At 36.5% G+C, this 23,082-nt stretch overlaps 3 protein-coding genes and 1 pseudogene across 3 annotated transcripts; 3 read left to right on the forward strand and 1 right to left on the reverse strand.

Annotated features, from left to right (window-relative positions):
* Nucleotides 1–743: 743 nt before the first annotated feature.
* On the forward strand, nucleotides 744–9,106 carry LOC100816067 (very-long-chain 3-oxoacyl-CoA reductase 1). Its single transcript, XM_003551876.5, has 3 exons — nucleotides 744–1,899; nucleotides 2,686–2,755; nucleotides 8,618–9,106. Exons 1-3 carry the CDS (start codon nucleotides 1,280–1,282, stop codon nucleotides 8,921–8,923), a joined length of 996 nt encoding a protein of 331 aa, XP_003551924.1. The 5' UTR covers nucleotides 744–1,279; the 3' UTR covers nucleotides 8,924–9,106.
* A 1,697-nt stretch (nucleotides 9,107–10,803) lies between these two features.
* Nucleotides 10,804–13,634, forward strand: LOC100817128 (estradiol 17-beta-dehydrogenase 12-like). Its single transcript, NM_001254581.2, is given in 3 exon segments — nucleotides 10,804–11,489; nucleotides 11,595–11,664; nucleotides 13,130–13,634. Coding segments are annotated over 3 exon segments (963 nt in total). The 5' UTR covers nucleotides 10,804–10,851; the 3' UTR covers nucleotides 13,385–13,634.
* A 2,130-nt stretch (nucleotides 13,635–15,764) lies between these two features.
* On the forward strand, nucleotides 15,765–21,960 carry LOC100802021 (uncharacterized). Its single transcript, XM_003552749.5, has 6 exons — nucleotides 15,765–15,939; nucleotides 16,183–16,250; nucleotides 16,343–17,870; nucleotides 18,051–19,556; nucleotides 20,701–20,755; nucleotides 21,521–21,960. The coding sequence occupies exons 1-6, from the start codon at nucleotides 15,834–15,836 to the stop codon at nucleotides 21,657–21,659; spliced, it is 3,402 nt and encodes a 1,133-aa protein (XP_003552797.1). The 5' UTR covers nucleotides 15,765–15,833; the 3' UTR covers nucleotides 21,660–21,960.
* Nucleotides 21,961–22,093: 133 nt separating this feature from the next.
* Nucleotides 22,094–22,966, reverse strand: LOC100775960 (photosystem II core complex proteins psbY, chloroplastic-like; annotated as a pseudogene).
* Between the last annotated feature and the right edge of the window lie 116 nt (nucleotides 22,967–23,082).

Raw genomic sequence — 23,082 nt, forward strand, 5'->3', positions numbered from 1 at the left:
TTCGAATTTGTATTCATATTTCACACATTATCTCAATAACCAGTAAAATAATTTCTCTCAAGCAAATTAACTTTTTTCCCTATATAAACAAATTAATTTTTTTTTTATCTGTGTATTTACCTCGATACTGGATTTTAACATTTTTTAAAAATGATTTTAACAGTTAAAAGATAACCTCATATCACTAATTAAATTGTTCACTATTAATCTAAAATATAGTTCATATTAAAAATATTTATTTATTATATTTAAAATATCTAAAAATAAAGATTTATAGTGTAGTAGTGTAGAATGCACAAACTAAAATACTTGTTTTATATTAATGTTTATTATCTACTTTCTATTTTTTAAAATAAGTTTTTCTATAAGTTGTAAAATATAAAATTAAATATAATAATTTAAATAATTGCTAAGATTTAGTTTAACTCTTGTTGAAAATGTTAATCTCATGATACCTCTAGAGATTCTCAACTCAAATAAGAATATCAGATTATATTTCATGTACGGATAGAAATACTAAAATACTAGTATAACATTTTAATTTCATTTCTTATTTAACGAATTAAAAAAATATTAAAAACATTTTTTTCATTATCTTCCATATAAAAAAAGTGACAGCTTTATAATTATAATTATTATAAAAACCAGAAAATGAAAATATATACTACTTAATACTTCCTTTGTCCTTATGTATAAGACATAAGATTTTATTTCAATTGTTTTGTGTATTAATTATTTTTTTTACTAAAATATTTTGAATCGACTCTTTTTCTCTCTTATGAAAATTAGAGAAGATGAATAGATTTTTAATGAAATTAAGGATAAATTTTTTAAAAAAAGTATTAAAATCGTAGACAAATTTAATATTAATACTTTAATTAATTAATTTTTTTATTAATTGTAAATAAGTCTGTATTATAATCAGAGACGGAAGGAGTATTTTGGAAAATCTAATTTCCTTTCGAAGACAAAATATTTTAGAAATGTGTGTTAGAATTATAATACTCATTTTTTTTTCTTAAATTTAATAACTGTACTCTATTAGTATTTAAATTCAAATGTTTACCTACTCTGTAAACTTCCATCGGAAACGTTAACCCCTGTCCCCACCCCACAGGCCCACACCAATGACATGACTCCCTCACATCGTGCATGTGAAGTTGTTTCCTGAGGTTAATGAAACATTTACTAATAGAAACAAAAGTATTCCTATTTCCTGATGGTGACATAATTATTAAAGTCTCTTATAAAGTTAGAAAATTTCTTGGAGTTTGTTAGAATGAAAATGGAGGGGCTTGATTTGTTCCTAGTAGCAACGAATACCATAGGCTTCATTTGTGTGTGCAGTGCCCTTATCAAATTTCTCAAGTGGGTATGGGTGGTGTTCTTGAGGCCACCAAAGAATCTCAAAGAGTATGGTTCATGGGCCATAATCACTGGCTCCACTGATGGAATTGGCAAGGCCATGGCTTTTGAATTGGCATCTAAGGGACTTAACCTTCTCTTGGTTGGTAGAAACCCTCTAAAACTTGAGGCAACATCCAAGGAAATAAGAGATAGACTTGATGTTGAGGTTAAGTTTGTGGTCATAGACATGCAAAAAGTTGAGGGAGTTGAAATAGTAAAAAAAGTAGAGGAAGCAATAGATGGATTGGATATAGGTTTGCTAGTTAATGGTGCAGGCTTGGCTTACCCTTATGCTAGATTCTTTCATGAGGTTGATTTGGAGCTTATGGATGCTATTATAAAAGTAAACTTGGAGGGAGCAACTTGGATCACAAAGGCAGTGCTTCCCACTATGATCAAGAAGAAAAAGGGAGCAATAGTGAACATTGGCTCTGGTTCCACTGTTGTGCTTCCTTCATATCCTCTAGTCACCCTCTATGCTGCTACAAAAGCGTAAGTGGTCCATAATTAAGTTTGTTCCGTTTTCCAACATTTCAATGTATGCTTTTCTAGGTGGGGACTTTTTTCTTTTTAAGGATCTTGCTTTTATTGATCGACTATACCCAGAAATATGCTAACATTAATGCTTTGCTTTGTTGGGGAAATTTGTTCAGTTTTATGCCTTTTTTTTCTTTTGATATGTACTAGTAGTTTTTATGTCTTTCTTATATCTATCTAAACTATGCTTAGAACAGAAAACTGAAGTGACTTCATTTCATTTGCTCAGAGGAGTCAAGACTTTAATGGGGGAAATCTCCTCTACGTTTTCTTCTTGTCCTTAACTACAAAATTTAATAGTTTCACTGCATTGAATTGTGTTCATATAACTATAAGATCTGCTGCGATCAAATTACTGTGTGCCTGGGGAAGTGTTTCTATACAAAATTGATTTTACAAAACCAATTTTGATAATTTTGGAGTGAAGTGATTTCTATTTAGTGTTTTTATTCTATTATTATTTTTACTCAACGCAAAAACTACCTAAATTTGCTTACACTCAAAATCAATTTTCGGTTCAAAGTAAATTCTTCAATGGGGACTAAACATATAAACATTTACCTACTTGTTGCATTATCTTGTCCTTTTCCTACCAAATCAACTGAAAAATAGAAAGAAAAAATAGCTAAAAAAGTTTTGATGTTTATAAAAGAAATCATTTTGTTTTCTGGGTTATTATTTTAGTTTTAATTGAGGAAAACAAATCTGATCCAGACTGAGATCTACTTGCTATTTTTATAGATACCTTGCAATGTTCTCGAGATGCATCAGTTTGGAATACAAGCATCAAGGAATTGACATCCAATGTCAGGTTCTCTATTGCCTTTCCTCTTTTCTTCCCGATTGATGGAAATTATGGGATATTCCCAAGTCATCATTGTTCACTGTGGTATGAATTAAACAGATACTGCACAATGGTATTGAAAGAAAGGAACACCTAGGCTAATCAAGAGTGTTTAGAGAAGATGAGAGAATTATTGGGAGAAAAGCTTTTTTTGTATTATTACATGGCCATGGTGTTAGTTACAAGCCTTATAAAGGCTACTACACTTTCAGTAATCACATAGAGAATTCTGTTATGAGAAGTAACAAAATTAGCTAACTCCTAACAATTTTTTCCTTCCCAAAAATACAAGAGAGAAAACATGAACAATTGTTTAAGGTAAAACCAATTCTAACAATTCTCCACCTTGGTTTAAACCTTCAACTATCTATACTATTTGCATAATTTGTATACAATGAAGAAACTTAGGTCCAGGTAGAGCCTTAGTCAAAGCATCTGTTGGGTTATGATTAGTGATAATCTTCTCTAGGTTCACCTCCCCACTTTCAATGATTCCTCTCACAAAGTGAAGCTTGACATCAATGTGCTTAGTCCTCTCATGGAATGTTTAATTTTTAGCCAAATGTATACCACTTTGGTTGTGGCAGTAGACCTTAGCATCTCCTTTCTAAGCCTGTAAACTCACTGCCATTCCTATCGTCCATATTGCTTCTTTCACTGCCTCAGTCACAACAATGAACTCTGCTCCCATTGTGGACAATGAGAACACCTTTTGCAGGTTGCACTTCCAGCTAACAGTGTTTCCACAGAACTGAAACACATATCATGTTAATGACCTCCTAGTATCAATGCATCCAGCATAATCTGGGTCAACAAATCCTGTCACATTCCCTGCACTTTCTTCATGTTTCTTGTACAACAATCCAGCTTCAATGGTTCCCTTCAAGTACCTTAGGATCCACTTCAAAGCCTCCCAATGTAGTTTTTCTAGTTTCCCCATGTATCCACTGACTAGACTTGCTGAGTAGGCTAGATCAGGCTTTGTACATATCATTACATACATCAAGCTCCCTACTGCATTTGCATAGGGTACATTCTTTATATAGTCTGCTTCTTCTGACTTTGGTGAATTTTGGTGTGAAAGTTTGAAATGTTGAGCCATAGGAGTTGCCATTGGCTTGAACTTCTCCATACTGAACTTCTTCAGCACTTTGGCTATATAGCTCTTCTGAGTAACAGCCAAGATATCCTTGGTTCTGTCCCTCAAGATCTCCATTCCTAGAATCTTACTAGCAGGCCCCATATCCTTCATTTCAAACTCACCCTTAAGCATTTCTTTCACCTTTACAATCTCCACTTTGCTTTTGCAAGCTATCAACATGTCATCTACATATAGCAGTAAGTAGATTATGGATTCAGTGTCAGAATCCTTCAAGTACACACAACTATTATACTTACACCTCTTGAATCCATTCTACACAATGAAGGTGTCAAACTTTTTGTACCATTGCCTAGGAGATTATTTGAGGTCATAGAGTGACCTCTTTAACAAACACACCTCGTTCTCATCACCTTCTTTAATGAATCCCTTTGGTTGAGTCATATGAATCTTGTCATCTAGCTCTCCATATAGGAAGGTTGTTCTCACATCTAATTGTTCCAATTCTAGGTTGTTTTGAGCTACTAGTGCAAGTATCATTCTAATTGAAGAATGTTTTACAACTGGTGAAAATACCTCATTGCAGTCAACTCTTTCCCTCTGAGTGAACTCTCTTGCAACTAGTCTTGCCTTGAACCTTGCTTTTTCAATCCCTGGAATTTCTTCCTTCAATTTGAAGATCCAATTGCAGCTGACCAGTCTAGTCCCTTTCGGTTTCTCCACCAAAACCCAAGTGTCATTCTTCTGAAGTGAACTGATTTCTTCATACATAGCAGCAATCCAATTTTGAGATTGATTGCTCTTGATGGCTTCAACATAATTCCTAGGCTCATCAGTCTCAATTTCTTCTGCTACATTCAGTGAAGAGGCAACCAGTCAGCATAGCCAAACCTTAGTGGTGGGTTAATGACTCTTCTTTCCTTATCTCTGGCCAATTTATAGTTCTGTAGATCAGGTTGAGTCTGTGAAGGCTCATTCTCTTGATTCTTAACTTTGATCTATGGGCTTGGTCTTTCTTGTACTGGCTCCACCTCCATCAGAACACTATCATCAGTGCTTGATCCTGATTGTTGATCTATTGAGGCCTTCAACAACAACAACAACGCCTTATCCCACTAGGTGGGGTCGGCTACATGGATCAACTTCCGCCATAATGTTCTATCAAGTACCATACTTCTATCCAAATCATTAAGTTCGAGATCCTTTTTGATAACCTCTCTTATAGTCTTTTTGGGTCTTCCTCTGCCTCGAATTGTTTGCCTCCTCTCCATCTGGTCTACTCTCCTCACTACAGAGTCTACCGGTCTTCTCTCTACATGCCCAAACCACCTAAGTCTATTTTCCACCATCTTCTCTACAATAGGCGCTACTCCAACCCTCTCTCTAATAGCTTCGTTTCTAATTTTATCCTGTCGAGTCTTACCACACATCCACCGCAACATCCTCATCTCCGCTACACCTACTTTATTCTCATGTTGGCTCTTGACCGTCCAACATTTTGTTCCGTACAAAATCGCCGGTCTTACCGCAGTCCGATAAAACTTTCCCTTTAGCTTGATCGGTACCTTTGCATCACATAACACCCCCGATGCTTTTCTCCATTTCATCCATCCTGCTTGAATGCGATGATTCACATCCCCTTCAATTTCTCCATCATCCTGTATTACAGACCCAAGATATTTAAACCGTGTGACTTGAGGGATAATATGGTCTCCTATTTTCACCTCTGAGTTAGAAACCCTCCTTCTTTTGTTGAACTTACATTCCATATACTCTGATTTGCTTCTGCTTAGGCGAAAGCCATGTGTTTCTAGAGCTCGTCTCCAAGTTTCCAACCTCTCATTCAACTCCTCCCTCGACTCTCCAAGGAGGACTATGTCATCTGCAAAAAGCATGCATCTCGGCGCTATCTCTTGGATTTGTTCCGTGAGGACATCCAGAATTAAGGTAAAAAGGTAGGGGCTAAGGGTTGACCCTTGATGCAAACCGTGAGGCCTTCCTTGTGTAATATATCTCAGATTCCTTGAACACAACATCTCTACTGATCAGAACTTGAGGCTGGCCCTTCTCCATACACCACAACCTATAACCCTTGACCCCTTGAGGATATCCTAGGAACATACACTTCAGAGCCCTTGGTTCTAGTTTTCCTTGCCTTATGTAAGCATATGCCATACAGCCAAAGGTCCTCAAATGTCCAAGATTTGGAGGGTAACCACTCTACTTTTTTCTGGAGTTTTCATCTCAATAGCAGTGGATGGACTTCTGTTTATTAAGTAAGCTATGGTCATCACAACTTCAACCCAGAAATGTGCAAAACAGTTTGCATCAAATATAATGCATCTGGCCCTCTCCATAATGGTTCGGTTCATCCTCTCGGCCAGTCCATTCTGTTGGGGAGTGCCCCTTACTGTCTTATGCCTCTCAATCCCTTGTTTTCTGCAAAATTGATTGAATTCTTCTGAGCAGAACTCTAAACCATTGTCAGTTGAGTTTCCTGACTTTCTTGTTGGTTTGAGTTTCGACTAGTACCTTTCATTCCTTGAACTTCTCAAAGGCTTCATTCTTGTGCTTGAGTATGTAGATCCATACCTTCCTAAAGAAATCATCAATTATAGAAAGGAAGTACCTTGCTCCATTATGTGATGGTACTTTTGTTGGCCCCATACATCACTGTGGATGCATTCAAGTGTACCCTTGGAGTGATGCATAGCAGTGGCAAACTTCAACCTCTTTGTCTTGCCAAGAATATAATGTTCACAAAACTGTAGTGACTCAACACTATCTTTTCCTAGTAGCTTCTGCTTTGCTGAGCTCCTTCAATCGTCCTTCCCTCATGTGTTCAAGCCTCTTGTGCCAAAGACTTGCATGTGAATCAGTTCCCTCAGTCATTGTTGCCACAACCCCCTTTTGAACATTTCCTGCCAAAAGATACAGGCCATTTTCCAGCTTGCCTCTCATGGACACCATGGAACCTTTGGTGATCTTGAGAACTCCACCCTCAGCCTTGCACACAAAACCTTGCTTGTTAAGCATCCCTAGAGAGATCAGATTCCTCCTCAATTCTGGCACATGCCTAACCCCTTGTAGTGTCCTAGTTACTCCATCAATAAGTTTCAGAGTAACAGTATCAATTCCCACTACTTTGCAAGCTTTATTGTTGTCAAGTAAAACCTGCCCTCCATCAATCTTCTCATAATAACTGAACTGTTCCATTATAGGACACATGTGAAATGAGCAACCCGAGTCAAGAACCCAATCTGGTTTGACTGGTGCCTCTGAAACACACAAGACATCAACACTTTCATACCCTTCTAAGGCAACGTCTGCATCACCATTGTGATTGTTCTGATCCCTCTGTTTCTTTTTCTTCTTGTACTCAGGACATTTTTTCTTGAAGTGTTCTTCACTTCCACAGATGAAACATCTCCTCTTCTTGCCTTCTTTTGATTTGGATCTTGTACCTTTCTTGCCCTTGAATTCTTTCTTTTCAGGCCTCCCTTTAGTGAACAATCCCTATGCATCTTGATCACCCTTACTTTTTGACTTCCTCCTCGACTCCTTTGTAAGCAAAGCTGCTTGTACTTCTTCTAATGAAAGAGTATCCCTGCCATAGATGAGAGTATTAGAGAGGTTGTCAAACTCGTTCGGTAATGATCTCAAGAGCAAAAGTGTTTGGTCTTCATCTTCTAGGGTGATTTCAATATTTTCCAGATCTAGAATGATCTTATTGAAGTCATCCAAATGATCTTCCAGCAACTTCCCTATTGTCATCTTGAGGGTGTACAATTTCTGCTTCAAGTATAACATGTTGGCCAACGATTTGGTCATGTACAGATTTTCCAACTTGTTCCAAATCGAGTTGATTTCTCCTTTGAAACTCCCCTCAGTACTTTATCTCCAAGAGACAGAATCAAAGCACAATGAGCCTTGTCAAGAACCTCCTTCTTCTCCCTTGCTGACATTGTTGTAGGCAACCCCTTTTCTCCTTCAAGATCCTGCTCCAGTCCATGATGAACCAGCAGCGCCCTCATCTTCATCCTCCATAGCCCAAAATCATTCTTGCCAGTAAACTTCTCAATATCAAACTTTGCAGAACCCATTCTTGATTTTACCAAGAACAACTTCCCCAGAAAACCCAACCTGAGCTCTGGGACCAATCTATTATGAATTAAACAGATACTGCACAATGGTATTGGAAGAAAGGAACACCTAGGTTAATCAAGAGTGTTTAGAAAAGATGAGAGAATTATTGGGAGAGAAGCTTTTTTGTATTGTTACATGTCAATGGTGTTAGTTACAAGCCTTATAAAGGCTACTGTACTTCCACTAATCACATAGGGAATTTTGTTATGAGAAGTAACATAATTACTTAACTCCTAACAGCCTCTCCCTTCCCAAAAATACAAGAGAAAACAGAAACAATTGTTTAAGGTTAAATCAATTTTAACACACTGATACGCCCTTAAGGCCCTCATTATTTTGCTTAAGAGTATTATTAGAAAATGGTGAAATCTACTTTACATAGATGTTTAATTTTTCTTTTTAAAGAATGGTAAACAAAAGGCCATTGATTTGAGACAAAAACTTACAAAAAGTACTTGATCCTAGAATATTTTGTTGTTAACCTAGGAAAATAAGTTTTCACTTCTAATTTTAAGGAAATATAACAATCTAAGTATCTAACTCATGGCAATATTTTTTGATGTGCTGCTGAGCTATGCATACAGGTTCCATTATTTGTATCAACAAAGATGACCAAAATGAAGACATCAATTTTTGTTCCAACGCCGGCTATGTATAGTAAAACATGCACAAGATGGATTGGATACGAAAAACTGGTTGAGCCATACTTCCTCCATTCTGTGCAGGGGTTTCTCATAAGGGCAATTCCTGATTCATTAGTGGATTCCTATATGCTGCGCTATTTTCTTTATTGGCGTGGAAGAGGACTCTCCAAGGACTCCAACATTAAAACATCAGCAGCATCTAATTCTGAAGAAGCAAACATCATTAATCAAGATCATACAAATTAAGTCCTAGTTCCTATAACAACATTTATGGAAAGTTGTGGCTGATCATGGAGACCCCCAGTGAATTAATTATAGTTTTTTTTTTCTCTTTTTCTTTTCTTTTTAGATTTGCCTTTCGGTAAAGTCGTTTACCTACTTTCCACTATTGTTAGTTTTATACTTATAAGTTTTATCTGCAATTGGTCAGCCTTTACTTAATCTAGTTATTCTTTGAACATTTGCTTTGCCATCTTTCTGGTTAATTTTAATGGTTTGATCGTTTGGCACCTAAATTGATGTTCACTCTTCGTGAAAAGCTATACCTGTTTGTTTGATAATCTATAAACTGTTTTTTTTTTGTTGGGTTGAACATGACTATCATTCAAACTAAAGTTTAATTTATCCCTACCTACTCAATTAAGTTGAAAATAGAATACTTCATACTTAAATTAAGTTACATTAAATTTATTTTTAACTGACAATCAAACTCAATTTTTTTAATTGAAATATAAACACACATTAAAGAATTATTAGGAAGAAATTAAAAAATTTAACTATATGTCACATAAATATTTGCCGGAATCATGATGATGATTCAAATCTATCTAATAATTTTTTGTGAGTAGCAGCAACTATTTTTTTTTTATCTGTATGAGTTGATTGAATGCGTTTCTTTGAAGTTAGAACCAAAACATATACGGCTGCGTCCACTGTACTAGAACCATTCTACCTGTTTTGGGCGTTAACCCGTCATTTGTTTTAGACCTAACATCGTACTATACACCATGTAGCATCATTAAACGTGTGGACTCACTTTATACACCTTTTTTTTTTCTGGCCCACGATAATATGCATTTCCGGGTTCCAACACAACACCTTCCAGTTTTCGTGATTTACACCATTCACTTGGCCAAACCAAATATATATATATATGTATGAACATGCTTCATTTTTTTCTATTTTTCTTCACAACATATTACTTAATATGTCTATATTTTTCTTCTCTTTCTCCGTATATGTGTATATTAGCACTACCTGTGAAGGATAATGATATATAAAATACACTTTCGTATAAGAACAATCTTATATATCAAATACTTCATTAATATTTATTATTTTTCTTACCTGTTTTTCTATTATATTATATCACAAACCACATTTATACTTCCTTTTATCTCTCAGTGTCAAATAACACTTAATATCCATGGATTATTTTGTAAAGAAGAGTATTAACAACACCCTTTTATACATTTTCCATTATGATTTAAAATTTATTAAAAATTACAGGTAAAACTCATAAAAAATGTATTAGTAACAACAATTTCTCATTTCAAGAACAAAAACGTCAACAAAAATTGGTCTCAATTAGTAAGAATCAAATCTATATCTCACAAGAAGTGAGTTTAATTCTCGTTACTCATGTGAATTTTTCCTAAATTTTTTGTAATTAACAAAAACATTTAATATTCATATACTAGTATAAAATAATTTTATTTTATCATTTAATTATAAATTACTGTTTAAAGTATTTTAAAATTATTATTTAAAAAACTATTAAACTTATATTATACATGATGAATTATAATTAAATAATTATATAAAATTTTTCATAAGGTGACTGTATAACTTTTTTTTCTCTCTCTTAAAACAAGTCCCACAAGTAACGACCCACAGCTTGTAGAATGAAACGGGCCAGAGCCAAACTACCCGTTTTTCAGTTGACTCCGCCCACCCATTTTGTTTATTTGGCGCATCAGTATTCATTGAATGCCCCTGTTATGCCCCCAACCTTTCTACTTAAATCTGGTGGTTTTCCGCTCATCTACCTCACCCACACTTCTCTCTCTCTATCATAAATTCAATGCTCTCATCGTTTTCCCTCATAAACCGCTTTCTCGTGTTGTAACACACTCATCACTCATCATATTCATTCACACTTCCCACTTTCCAATATGGAATGCTGCATAATCGCCAGGCTCAAGACCCAACCTTTATGGTTCGCGCTGCTCTTCGTTGTCGGATTGTTAACGATTCTCAAATTGGCTTTCGTTGTTTTCAGATGGGTCTACGTCAATTTCCTCCGACCACCGAAGAATCTCAAAAAGTACGGATCTTGGGCAGTGGTTACTGGACCCACTGACGGCATTGGAAAGAGCTTCGCTTTCGAGCTCGCTCGCAAGGGCCTGAACCTCGTCCTTGTCGGAAGGAACCCCGACAAGCTCAAAGACGTGTCGGATTCGATCGCGGCGAAGTTCAGAAGAACCGAGGTTAAGACCGTCGTGGTTGACTTCTCCGGGGATCTGGACGAGGGCGTGAAGAAGATTAGCGAAGCGATTGAAGGGTTGGAAGTTGGAGTGCTCGTTAACAATGTGGGAGTTTCGTATCCTTACGCGAGGTTCTTCCACGAAGTGGACGAGGGGCTTCTCAACAACCTTATTAAGGTTAACGTTGTTGGAACCACTAAGGTCACGCAAGCTGTTCTGCCAGGGATGCTCAGGAGAAAGAAGGGGGCGATTGTTAACATTGGTTCTGGAGCTGCTATTGTTATTCCTTCTGATCCTCTTTATGCTGTTTATGCCGCCACCAAAGCGTGAGTTGTTGTTGATGATTGCTCTTGTTGGTTGTTGCGTTTCCTCTTTGTGATATGTTTTGTTTATTTTATTTTTTTGTTGAGGTTTTGTGCTCCTTGTTTCAGGTACATCGACCAGTTTTCGAGATGTCTCTATGTTGAATACAAGAAGAGTGGGATTGACGTTCAGTGTCAGGTATTGTGATGTTTTTGTTTTTTTATAGTCGTTCAAGTTAACTTCTTGCTTGCTTAGTTCTCTTTTTGGGATAGAAAGTATAATTCTTTTTCCTGTTTTTTTTTGCTTAATTCCACCTATCAAGTTTCAGCAAATTAGCTTAGTTATTGATCTGTATTCGAGCTGAACAGCTCTAGTCTCAAGTATTTTAAATTGGAATTGTGGTAGCGGTTTTTGTTGTAATTCTCAATATCAAGGTTTTAAATTACGGTTGCGATTTTGTGAGTCCTTCCATTTTTTGGATCGATCGGCAAATGTTAGTCGTTAATTACAGAGAGAGAGAGAGATTAAACCCATGACCTCTCCCTCTCTCCTTTTACTCCTTTATCTTCTCCATTTACTCCTTTATATTGCGGGAAATTGCGGAGTCGATGCTGCTACAATTTATGTACAATTATGGTTATTTGCCGTTGCAGTTTTGCAAGGACCCCAAAAACTTTTATGTTAGCGGTCAAAATTGCAATAGGGGATGTCTTTCAAAACCTTGCTTAATATTGTGAAAATTACGGACATATGCTACTGACCCTCTTTTTAAAGCTTTTTCAATTAAGTCAGTTGGAGTTTTACGGTGATGAAAAGAAAGGATGTGCCTTGGTGGAGTTGCCTTTTTTTCATTATTATGGGCTTTAGCAGGCTGGGACTATTATCGTACTGTAGAACTTATATTTTATTTGGTGTAGCACAAATCCTTGCGTTATAACTTTTTTTACTTATACAAACCATAGACAAAACTGAACGGAAAAGAATCCCCTTTACTCTATCACTCTATGCTTTTTCAGTTAAGGCAGGTATGCTTATAAATCTTGCTGAAAGTTGAAGATATATTGTGATTCTTTTTTAATACTGATATATATTTCATATTTGTGTACAACTTGTTCATGATAGGAATTCTGGTCCGTGTGTTTGTATCTGTGTGTAATTTTTTTTTCAACCATTGCCTTCGGTAGGTGTTAGCAACTGCACTTGCTTTTTTCTCTTTAGCTTATTTTGATGTTTTGCTTTATTGTTACGTGGGTGGTATGGTGCGACATCCTATTTTGGTTTTTCTGGGGGTACCGTTGTTTTTTGTTCTTGAATACTAAGCTTGTCCGGTCAATGTTTTGGTCTTATTATTTATGAGTATATATAGAGCAGTATATGATGTCATCCTTTAAGGTACTCTGGCTTCAACAATTAACTAGAATCGTGATTGACGATTGTAAATTTTAGGTGGATTCACAGTGAATTTAAATATTCTTAATGGTCTTAGCTATTATCCTTTCCCTTACTCCATCCTACATTTTTCTTCTGCCGTTGGAAAACTGCCCACCTAAATAATCTGTGTATGAAAGAGTTGACTATGTGGAAATAGATTGGTTTGCTGTTAAAGTTGACGATATTTGCTATGATCTTTTTGTCATTTCTGATTGAGATTTTCCTGATGCAGATTCCATTATATGTGGCAACCAAGATGGCATCAATCAGGAAATCTTCATTCTTTGTTCCATCAACAGATGGCTATGCCAAAGCAGGTGTGAAATGGATAGGCTATGAGCCTCGTTGCACACCATACTGGCCGCATACTCTTCTTTGGGCTGTGGCATTCTCATTGCCCGAGTTTGTTGTTGATGCTTGGCGCCTGTGGTTTTGCTTGGGTATTCGAAAGAGGGGACAGCGCAAAGAGTCCATGAAGAAGGAATAAAAGGATGCTTGGTTCTGATGTGTAGGCCAATAGACGCTACTCATCTGATAATATATATGCAGATTGTTAGCTGATTAAGGATTCCAAGTACCTGCTGTGTTCCTGATTTTCATCTTACTGTTATTACTCTTTTGTTAGTATCAGTTGTGTGGCATATTCTTTTCACTCACCTGTTTTGGGTGTTTCTGTTCACTGTTTTAGTAGTGTGTTGAACTGATATCATATATTGGCATATCGCTTAACCCGGTTTTCTCTGGTGTCACTCCTCCTTTCTCTCTTATTTTGAGCTTTTAGGAAGCCCTTGTGGTTCAAGCGAAAATTTTGAGCAGGAAATTAAACTGAATAAATGATTGATTAGAGTGTGAATTGAAGTTGCTTATTCACTTTTTTTTTTTTTAATTCATAGAAATTAACCAGACCCTCTTCGTCTTGCTTGCTTATTCACCTATATTATGGTTTTGTCTAGCAGTGGCGCCTTTTTTTTCCCTTCTTCTTTTTCTACTTCTTCTTTGACAGCTAGATTCAAACGCCATCAAACAGCGGCTCCATTCCTGGAACGAAAACATGATGCACTAGATCTACTGAGGTTCCAGAATTTGTCCCTGGTCAGCTCGTTCTCCCTCAATCTGGGTCTTAAAAAAACAACACAAAAATTGCACCTTTACCGTTACCAGACCAAATTAGTGGATCAACCACACGCTGTCTTGCAAAATCAAAGCAATCCAAGATCGCAAAACCCAAAAAAATAAAAAGTCAAACCCAGAGATGCTTGCAAAGTGTTTTGAAAAAACGTCCATTTCGACGGCGTCTTCAGATTCGCCACCAGAGCTTCCTCTACCTCGCGCTGCTACCGCCGCAGATGGGTCATCGACCTCACCACCGATTGCCTTTCACGAAGTCTGAGATCTCGTCGAGAACGACGACGAGTCCTCCTCCTCTTTCGGCTTCCCAACCACTCCCATGGCATGGAGCCTCTAGAGGTGCCCTCGCATTTTGTATTCTGTTTCATCAAAAGTGGGTCTGTGCAACAATGTTGATGGTGAAGATGGTGAGGCTTTGTTTACAAACATGATTCAGCCAAAATTGCCACTTGCAATGTTTACGGAAATACCGCCGTCGGAAATTCCCTCTGGCGGTGGCGAGCAGTGGTTGACGGCAGAAGTGTTGGGGGAGAAAGTTTGAGGAGAACTAGGTTGCATGGCTTGATGTGGATCTCAAGCTATAGCGGCCCGGTAAAAAAAAAAAATCAATACGAGTTTCAAAAATAAGATTCAAACCCAGCAAAAAAAAAAATATTTTTTTAGTCTTTTGTAATTTTTATGGATTAAGTCGAAATAAGGAGTAAAATTATGTTAAAGAAATATCATACATTTTTAAAAAATAATTAAAAATAACATTTCCACGTTATATTATTAGGAAAAATTATTTCCAAGATTAAATAAATAATTCATGAAATAAATGTCCCTTAAGAAAACCTAAATTTAATTCAAACTCAAATTTTAAAATTTAAATTTTACATTTCATTAGGTAAGCTTGAATCAACCCTACTCATTTTACCATCTCTAAAAATATTCATAAATATACTAAGAAAAAACTTTTTTATTCCACTTCTTCAGACCAAATTAACTTCATTGTATGACTTTATTTCTCCTCTAATAATTGATATTACCATTGCAAGTTTAGGAAATATCCTCTCAATCCACTATATCCTATATTAAGGAAATAAAAACTTAATCTAAACCGTATAACTTTAAATATCAAATGTCTAAATCAATATATAATGATTTTTGTATAAAATAAAAAAAAATAAAACAGTTTGTGCCCTTTACAAAGTTTTTTTTTTATAGATGCCCTTTACAAAGTTAAAACAATAATTATTTACATTTTGACTATGTGGGTTAAACAATAATTATTTACATTTTCATTTCATTATACTTTGTTATTTACATAGCTGTCAAAATTGATCTGATCTCACAAAATGACGGCCTTACAAAAATTAGACCAATTTAGTTTAGCCTAATGTACCAAAATGCCGGTTTGAAAACAAACTAAACCAACCGGTTTGACAATTCTATTTAAATGCACACAAAGTTAATTAAAAAAAGATAGCTATAATAATATTTATATAGACAATTTTATCTTTCAATGAACATATTTCCTTATTTATCTGTAAAAATAGATAAAAGATGTTAGAAGATTTATAATAATTCACTCAGACATATATTAATCACCATTTGAACGAAAGTATATACTTTTTTTTCATAATAAAGTGTAAGTAAAAGGTTGAGGAAAAAAAGTTAACAGTAAAAATTACTAAAAGTTGATTAGTTTTTATTTTTTCAAAAAAATGCAAAAGTTAAAGATATTAAAGTGTAAGGAGGGAAGGATATAACCTGAAGCAGAGGCGAAGTGGTGCCGTCATGCCATAAACCCCAGAAAGCACAAGCATATGAATATGGCGACTCCCAACCCTAACGTCGTTTTCATAGACACCAACCTCGATACCCACTTGGCCCTCGTCGTTTCCGACCTTGACACTGTCTCCGACCTCAAAAGTAATCTTTTTATTTATTTATTTATTTATTTCTATCTCTTCTTCAATTTTTTAGAGACTGGTTCTGGAACAATTATGCCTTACTTCGTTCATAATGCTTCTCTTCCATTGTAGTTTATGCAGATCCTTCTTTCACCTTCTTGTCAATAGTTTTTGTTCTTAGTAGATGGGTTTTGGTTGTTTGTTCTCAATAGTGACCAACTCTTGTTTAACTTTATATGACATGAATGCATTTCGTATGTAGAGAGTATTCTGTCGGAACATCCCTTATGCTTTCCGAAAATTGGGCAAGTTCAGATTCATGGTATAAAGGTAGGTATTCACTACTGTTCAAAGTTCAAACCGTGGTCTTGTCTTGTTCTCTATATATACAATTAAACTTTATTTTTTTTTATTTGATATAGGTTGAGCGCAAGGGGTACTTTTACCACCTTACAGATTCCATGCCCGTGAGAAGTGCCTTCAGGGGCATCAATGGGAGCTGGTTTCTCAGTGTTGATGTTTCTGTGTTGAGGGAGTGTTCTCAGAATGAGCAATTATTTTCTCACGGTTCCCCTAACCAGGTGGCCACTCTTGGCATTGCAAATAATGCTTTGATTGTGGGTTCTCCATCCAAGAGGGTGTCCACCTTTGACCATTTCAAGTTGCCTCAGTTGGAGAACAGACAAAATGAAGAAATTCATGTTGCTAGTCCATGTGTTTCAAAACATACCGGCAAAGGAGTTAAATCGTCTGCTGACAATGACATGGAAACCCCATTACCTGGTTCTGTTCATGAGACAGAGGACCATTGCTTTGTAAATCGTGAACTGCCAAGTTTAAATATTGAGTGCGAAGTAGATGGATCTGGTAAAGGCATTAAGGATGATCATAATGTATGTGAAGAGACTCCTGTGTCAAGTGCAAAGAAAAAACGAAAGAATAAAAGGAAAAAAGAAGACACAGCGCAAGATGATACTGCTGTAGACAATGCTCTTAGTTTTCCATCCAAAAGGGCATCCGGTGCAAATAATGAACTTCCAGGTTCACGTATTGAACACGAGGTAGATGGAACCATTGAAGGCATTAAGGATGCTTGTATTGTACATGAGGAGGGAAATTGTAAATCTGTATCAAATGTGAAGAAAAAACTGAAAGGTAAAAGGAAAAAATTAGGCACGTTGCAGCATGACACTTCAAAAGTAAATGATGCTTCTGTTGTTGGATCTGGTGATTATACAATTCAGCAGGATATTGAGGTCATAGCAAACCCTTCAGAGGATGCAGATAAAGAAGTAACTAAGGAAACTGAAATTTTAAAGGAGCATCAGCACACTGATTGCAACAATAATAACACTAAGAATGACATTGATGTTGCTGCATCTGCAAATAAGAAGCATAGGAAAAGGAAGAGGTCTTTGGCTGTTGATTCTAAAGAAATGTTCAAGGTAGAGACAGCAATTCAGCAGGATGAAGTGCATAAGTCTAATGAAGCACATAAGGAAAAGAAAGAATCAAAAGAGCAGTTTGAACTTAAAAATGAAAAATCTAGGGATGATGTTGAATATAAGCAAGATCAGGTAACTGAAGACATTTTAAATACTGGACCTCCTGCAAAGAAAAAGAGGAATGGCAAAGAGAAAAGTGTAGAAGTAATTTTGTCCAAGGCAAAGTTGATTAATCATTTCAATGGAGACAATGCTTCTCACCACATTTTGGAGGATCAACAGAAGATTAAAAACAGCAATGCTGACCAATCAGCTAAACATTTTGATGACACAGATCCACCAAGAACTAGTGTGCAGGGTAGGAGGAAGAAAGGGAAGATAAATTCATCAAATCCTCATGAAACACCTGTAGTTACTTCTTCCAGGAAAGGTGAAGAAGCAGATTGTTCCAGCATTCAAAGAGGTGTTCAGGAGGAAATATCTGAAGATGCCCTATCATCTAAAGGTGATACTACTTGGAAAAGGGTGAAAGTATAAAAGTACCCGCCTTTTAGGTGCTAACCCTGATTCATGTTAAGATTAGTTTGATATTTTTTTTTTGAGATCAAATTAATCAAAGAAGTCAATTTTAGAATAGTGAAAGAAATATTTTATCTATTACTGATCTTTTGCTTTTTTGGGGCAGATAATAGTATGAGCAAAGCTACTATTGACAACATGGAGACTGGAACAGATGCATGCAAAGAAGGCTTTCAATATACAGAAAGAGCAACAGGATATTATAAGAACCATTCTGACATTGAAACAAATGCACACATAGCTGATGTGGATGAGCCTATGGAGCTGACAGAGAATAGTGAGAATGTTGTCCTTGATCAATGTCATAAAAATGAAGCTGGTCAGATTGAGGGAGCTGAGGAAGGAAGAGAATTATCACCACAAAATGATTCTAAGTTAGCCCTGTTGGAAAAGTCCACATCATCCAGCCAGGATAAAACAGATGCAAACATCAGAGAATTAAATGTGACTTCAAAAGGTGTGGATGCCAATGGAATGACTGAACCTATAAAGTCAGAGAAGGAAAAAAGAAGGATGAGAAAAGCTAAGAGTTCAGGTGGAGGGTCTGCACTTAGAGAAGGTATTGGCCTTGTGGATGCTTCTGAGAGTGAAACTGTTATTATGAAATCTCTTAGTGCAAAAAATTGTGATCCTATGTCAGGAAATACAGAGACAGAGGATAACCCTTTAAATCAAACAGAAGGGGAAAAAATTCATCAGGAGAAAGTACAAGGGACTTCTGATAAGGAAGATGATTTTGGTGTTGATAATGCTGGTTCCTTGGAACAAATTACAACTAAATCTAATGAACGCATGGACAAGAGACAGAGAAAGAAATCAAACGACAAACAGACTTCTACCTCAAAGATCATATCAAGTATGCTAACAAAAGATAAAGTTCTTGATAGTAAGAAGCCATCACCATCTTCTGACAGTGGAACGCATGGCAAACCTTCAGTTGCAGTGACAAAGAAAAGTAAATCTACAAGCACAAAGTCCACTAACAAATCAAGCAAAACAAATTTGGAACTGGTGGAAGAGTCTGTTAGACTTGAACTTTCTGATTCTCGATTTAATACTGGGGGTAAAGATGCTGCCCAACAATCAACACGCTCTGGAGAGAAAGATGATGATAACTTGGAAGCAATAAATGGACAAGCTCATGCTGAGGATTTAAGCTCCTCACAGCAATTATTATCAAAGGAAGAGCTTGATGTAAGGAGTCACCCTTGTAAGAAGGTTCCAAATGTACACAGGGCTGGACAAGATTCAAAATTGTCTGGTAGGTCTGACAGGGCCATGTCCTTATTTGGAGAAAACAGAAAGGCTCATGTCAATGCTTCTGGGAAAAGTATGGATTTGGAGAAACGAAGAAAACATGTTCCTGTATCAAACTCAAAGCCGGAAGGTTCCATAAAAATGGTTCAAAATAAAGCAGGAAAAGCTTCTGGGAACAACATTCATGGAGTTGCAAGTAAAATACAACAGAAGAAGAGCTTGTTATCAGGAGCAATTTTCAAGGATGATAGTAGCGGCACCTCTGTAGATGAAGTTGATAATTCTGATGCCAGTACTAGAACTCCATCATATAATCCACTGTTGTCTGATTTTTCTGATGGGGATAGCAGTTCAGGTCTGGATTCACAAGTAGATGGTATCTGTAATATATTTTAAATTTTTAATTGGGAGTGTGGCTTTATGTTTTAATAAGTTGATACAATGTGTATAAATATTCTTCAATCTCTGGGTGGCTGGGTTGTGGGTGGACGAGTGAGTTTCTGTTGTGTTAGTTGGAGTTAGCTTCTTTCTTCTTCTTTTTTTCCTTTCTCAGATCTGGAAATATTCTTTATGATCATATTTATCAAGGTTGAAAATGTTGTAATTCCTAAAGTAGAGATGAAAAGCTTGCTTGTTCCCTTGGCTAATTTTGAGACTATTTTATGTTTTCAAGTTATTACTTTGTTGGTGTTGGAAGATGAATGAACAGTCATTAGTCTTGAAATTTGGATTTAGAGCTGAACTCAACTCTACAAATCGGTTTGTAGGGTGAGTACGACTTAAGCCTTATAGGGACTACATTGATCATATCTCTAGCCGATGAGGGATCTCAACACACTCCCTCTCACCCAGGATTGGATATCTGGAGCGTGGACAAATGTGAGTGACCCAATAACCACACTTCCTTGCTGCCTAGGAATAGACATCTAGAGTGTAGATAAATATGGATGACCCAATAACATTCTAGGATAAACTTTGATACAATCTAAGAATTTGGACTTAAAGCTGAACTCAACCCCACAAAATTAGCATGTAATGTGATGACTGCCTAAGCCTTATGAGGACTACATTGGCTATATTTCTAGTCAGTGAGTGATCTAACAGTTTATAATTCAGATTTTTCTGATTCCGATTGATGCTTGTTCTTTTGTATTCCAAGAAATTATAGGCAGGCAGTCAGAATAGTTGATGTATATTTGTAGCTCACCACTTTCCTCTAGATTCGGAGAGGAAACTAACTTAGTACATTGCTGATAACCACTGGTTTTTGTATCTCACGTAGTTGTTAAGACTATGGTATTAATATCCACTGTACCGCGTTATTTATCTTTTTGTTTTCCTCTAGAATATGTATCTTGTTATGCCTTTTTATTTTTGATGTTGGAATTGATGACAAGCTTGAATTAAAGATTTATATATGGCATGTTCAGTTTATCTTGTTTCTTCATAAAAATGGTGATGATACAATTTGGAACCAATTTCTTTCATTTTTTGATCAGTTTCAAATGGTGGTAGAAGTCTGGAAAATGGTGCAAGAAGTTCCATAAAAGCAAGGTAAGTTAATGAATTGCATTTCTGCAGAATGCTGATATAAGTTGGCAAAGTCGTTTGCATTTTGGCCAGAAGTTTGCATGCTTGAATAGCCATTTTCAGCAATAAAATATAATCCCATGTGTCTCTTTTTGCTTCCATTCTCAGCCTTACTTTTTACCATTTGAAATTTCTTTTGACATGTATAAGCATTTACATTCGAACAAAATCTTGAAACTCAAGTTTTAATAATTGATTATGAGATGGACTTTGACTCTAACCTGAACTTATTGTTGACCAGTAACTGTATTTTTCACTTAGAATCAGAACATAGCTAGAATTATCGTGAGTATACTCTTTTGGCCCTATATTTATTTTTGGCAATTTAGACGAGTAAAGAAAACTAGAGCTGTAGTGTATCTTTAAAAATAAATTGGTCATTTTGTTAAGTTTATTGTATACATGTGTTTAAACGATAAGATTTTATCACTCAATTATAATGTGAAATCTTGTGGGGGAGATGCAAGCTAAATTACCTTGTTCTCCTGCATCATGGGCCATGATTTGATGCTCTACCCTCCAAATAACATGAATCTTTATCAAAAGATTTTCATCTATTTGTTTTTGTCTTTAGCCGGTCAAATTTGAAATTTTAAACTCCCACTCTTTCATCTTTAAATCATTGCAGAAAATACTAGTTTTTTGGGGCTTTTTTTTCATGATCATTCATGTATCATGTTACATATTTGACATAGCAGTAGGCGAGTTCTGAAATTGTTCTTTGGTCAGGTTGTCAGGCACAAAAGGGATGTCAATCGATCATGTTCTTAGAAGCTCAAGCAGGTATAAAAAGGCCAGAACAACGGCCTCTCAATTGGAAGAGACTCAAAGCCAGCCCAAATTTGTTCCAGACAGCCTCGCCGAGTAATCACACATTTCAGCAGAAGAAAGGAAAAAGGACACGTAACCACAACAGTGGTATTTTTGTTCATTTTTGTGTCCTTACAGAGCTCCGTCTCTCTGTTTTTGTTGCCCTTTTACTTGTAGGTTTATCTCGTTCTTAACATTCCAAAATCCAAACAGAAAACTATTTTTGCCGTGTAAGCGTGTTTACCAATCTAGTTGGTGATTTATGTCACGAATCTAGTAAAGGAGAACAATGTGATATATTCTACTACTATATGTATGTTACACTAAATTACTTATATCCCTAGTGTGAATTGTGTGAAGTATCTTTCAATTCCATAGAGGAATAATCTCTTGACTGATAACTTGCAGTAGCGTTTTCTTTTTTAACCACATTTTTTTCTATCTACCAGAATGAAACTTGAAACTTCCTTTAAGGAATATGGGCCTAGTCAATAAGAGAGATAATATTTATATTTAGAGAGAGAGAGAGCAATAGGTACAAGTTACAAGCAAGAAGTGGTACAAGAAAAAGGCATTGGAAGCGGGTGCACAAAATTCCATTCCCTTAGCATTAGCATAGCAAAGTCACTACTCTGATCTCATTCTGTTAAGCTGGTTGAGTGCCGGTTGCAAAATGTTGTACATAACCCAAACAATCGCAGGTGTAACCACAATAAGCAAAAGCTGTCCCCTGTTGTCACTGGCGGCAGCATCAGCAATCACAGCAATCTCACTAGCCGATGCATCTGAGCCAAAAAGCATGCCCGATGCGCCCAGCCCGAGCCCAAGCCCAATGATGACCCCCTTGCTGCTACGCATGCGGTTCAGTTGGTTCAGCGCTGGCTGCAGAATGTTGAACAGCACCCACACTATGGCGGGAATCAATGGCAACAGCAGTGCCAGCCCACGGTTATCGCCTTCTGCTATTTCAGCAATTTGCGACGCAGCCAAGGCTGCGTCACAGTTTGCGAGTGAGGGAGAATATTGCGCCTGCAATGGCAGTGCCTGCTGTGGAAGTTGAGACGTTGGAGGTTATTCCCTTTGGGAAGTTCTGAATGGAGAAGAGGGAGAGTGTGGGTTTTGAAGGTGGGAGCTTGGGATTGTTCGACTTGGGTGATGACCCTGTTATTGGGTTCAAACACTTGGAGTTTATCATAGCCATTGTTGCTGCTATGGTTGCTGCCATTGCGGAACATGAACGTGCAGAGTGCAGAGTGCCGAGGCAGAGACAATAGAGGGGAACTTTGCACGTACTATGATATCTGGATTCTACTCTTATCCTAACAGTGCCATTTGGAAGTTTCGGACCTCATATTCCTATGTCTCTTATCACTTCACATGTTTACACTAATGTCTTGCTAATGCATGGATCCAAGTAAATTATCCTTTTACTATGTTCTCAATCACATTAATCCAAAAAAAAAAGTGATTTAAGTGGTATA

Source organism: Glycine max, chromosome 18 (assembly GCF_000004515.6).
Source record: "Glycine max cultivar Williams 82 chromosome 18, Glycine_max_v4.0, whole genome shotgun sequence".
NCBI classification, from domain to species: Eukaryota; Viridiplantae; Streptophyta; class Magnoliopsida; order Fabales; family Fabaceae; genus Glycine; species Glycine max.

Bases quoted from the DNA above. Each gene is read 5' to 3' on its own strand.
- LOC100816067 (XM_003551876.5), top strand. From the start codon at position 1,280: ATGAAAATGGAGGGGCTTGATTTGTTCCTAGTAGCAACGAATACCATA. The intron at 1,900-2,685 runs GTAAGTGGTCCA...CTATTTTTATAG, and splicing joins CTCTATGCTGCTACAAAAGC to ATACCTTGCAATGTTCTCGA. The intron at 2,756-8,617 runs GTTCTCTATTGC...CTATGCATACAG, and splicing joins GAATTGACATCCAATGTCAG to GTTCCATTATTTGTATCAAC.
- LOC100802021 (XM_003552749.5), top strand. From the start codon at position 15,834: ATGAATATGGCGACTCCCAACCCTAACGTCGTTTTCATAGACACCAAC. The intron at 17,871-18,050 runs GTGATACTACTT...TTTTTGGGGCAG, and splicing joins AGATGCCCTATCATCTAAAG to ATAATAGTATGAGCAAAGCT. The intron at 20,756-21,520 runs GTAAGTTAATGA...TTCTTTGGTCAG, and splicing joins AGAAGTTCCATAAAAGCAAG to GTTGTCAGGCACAAAAGGGA.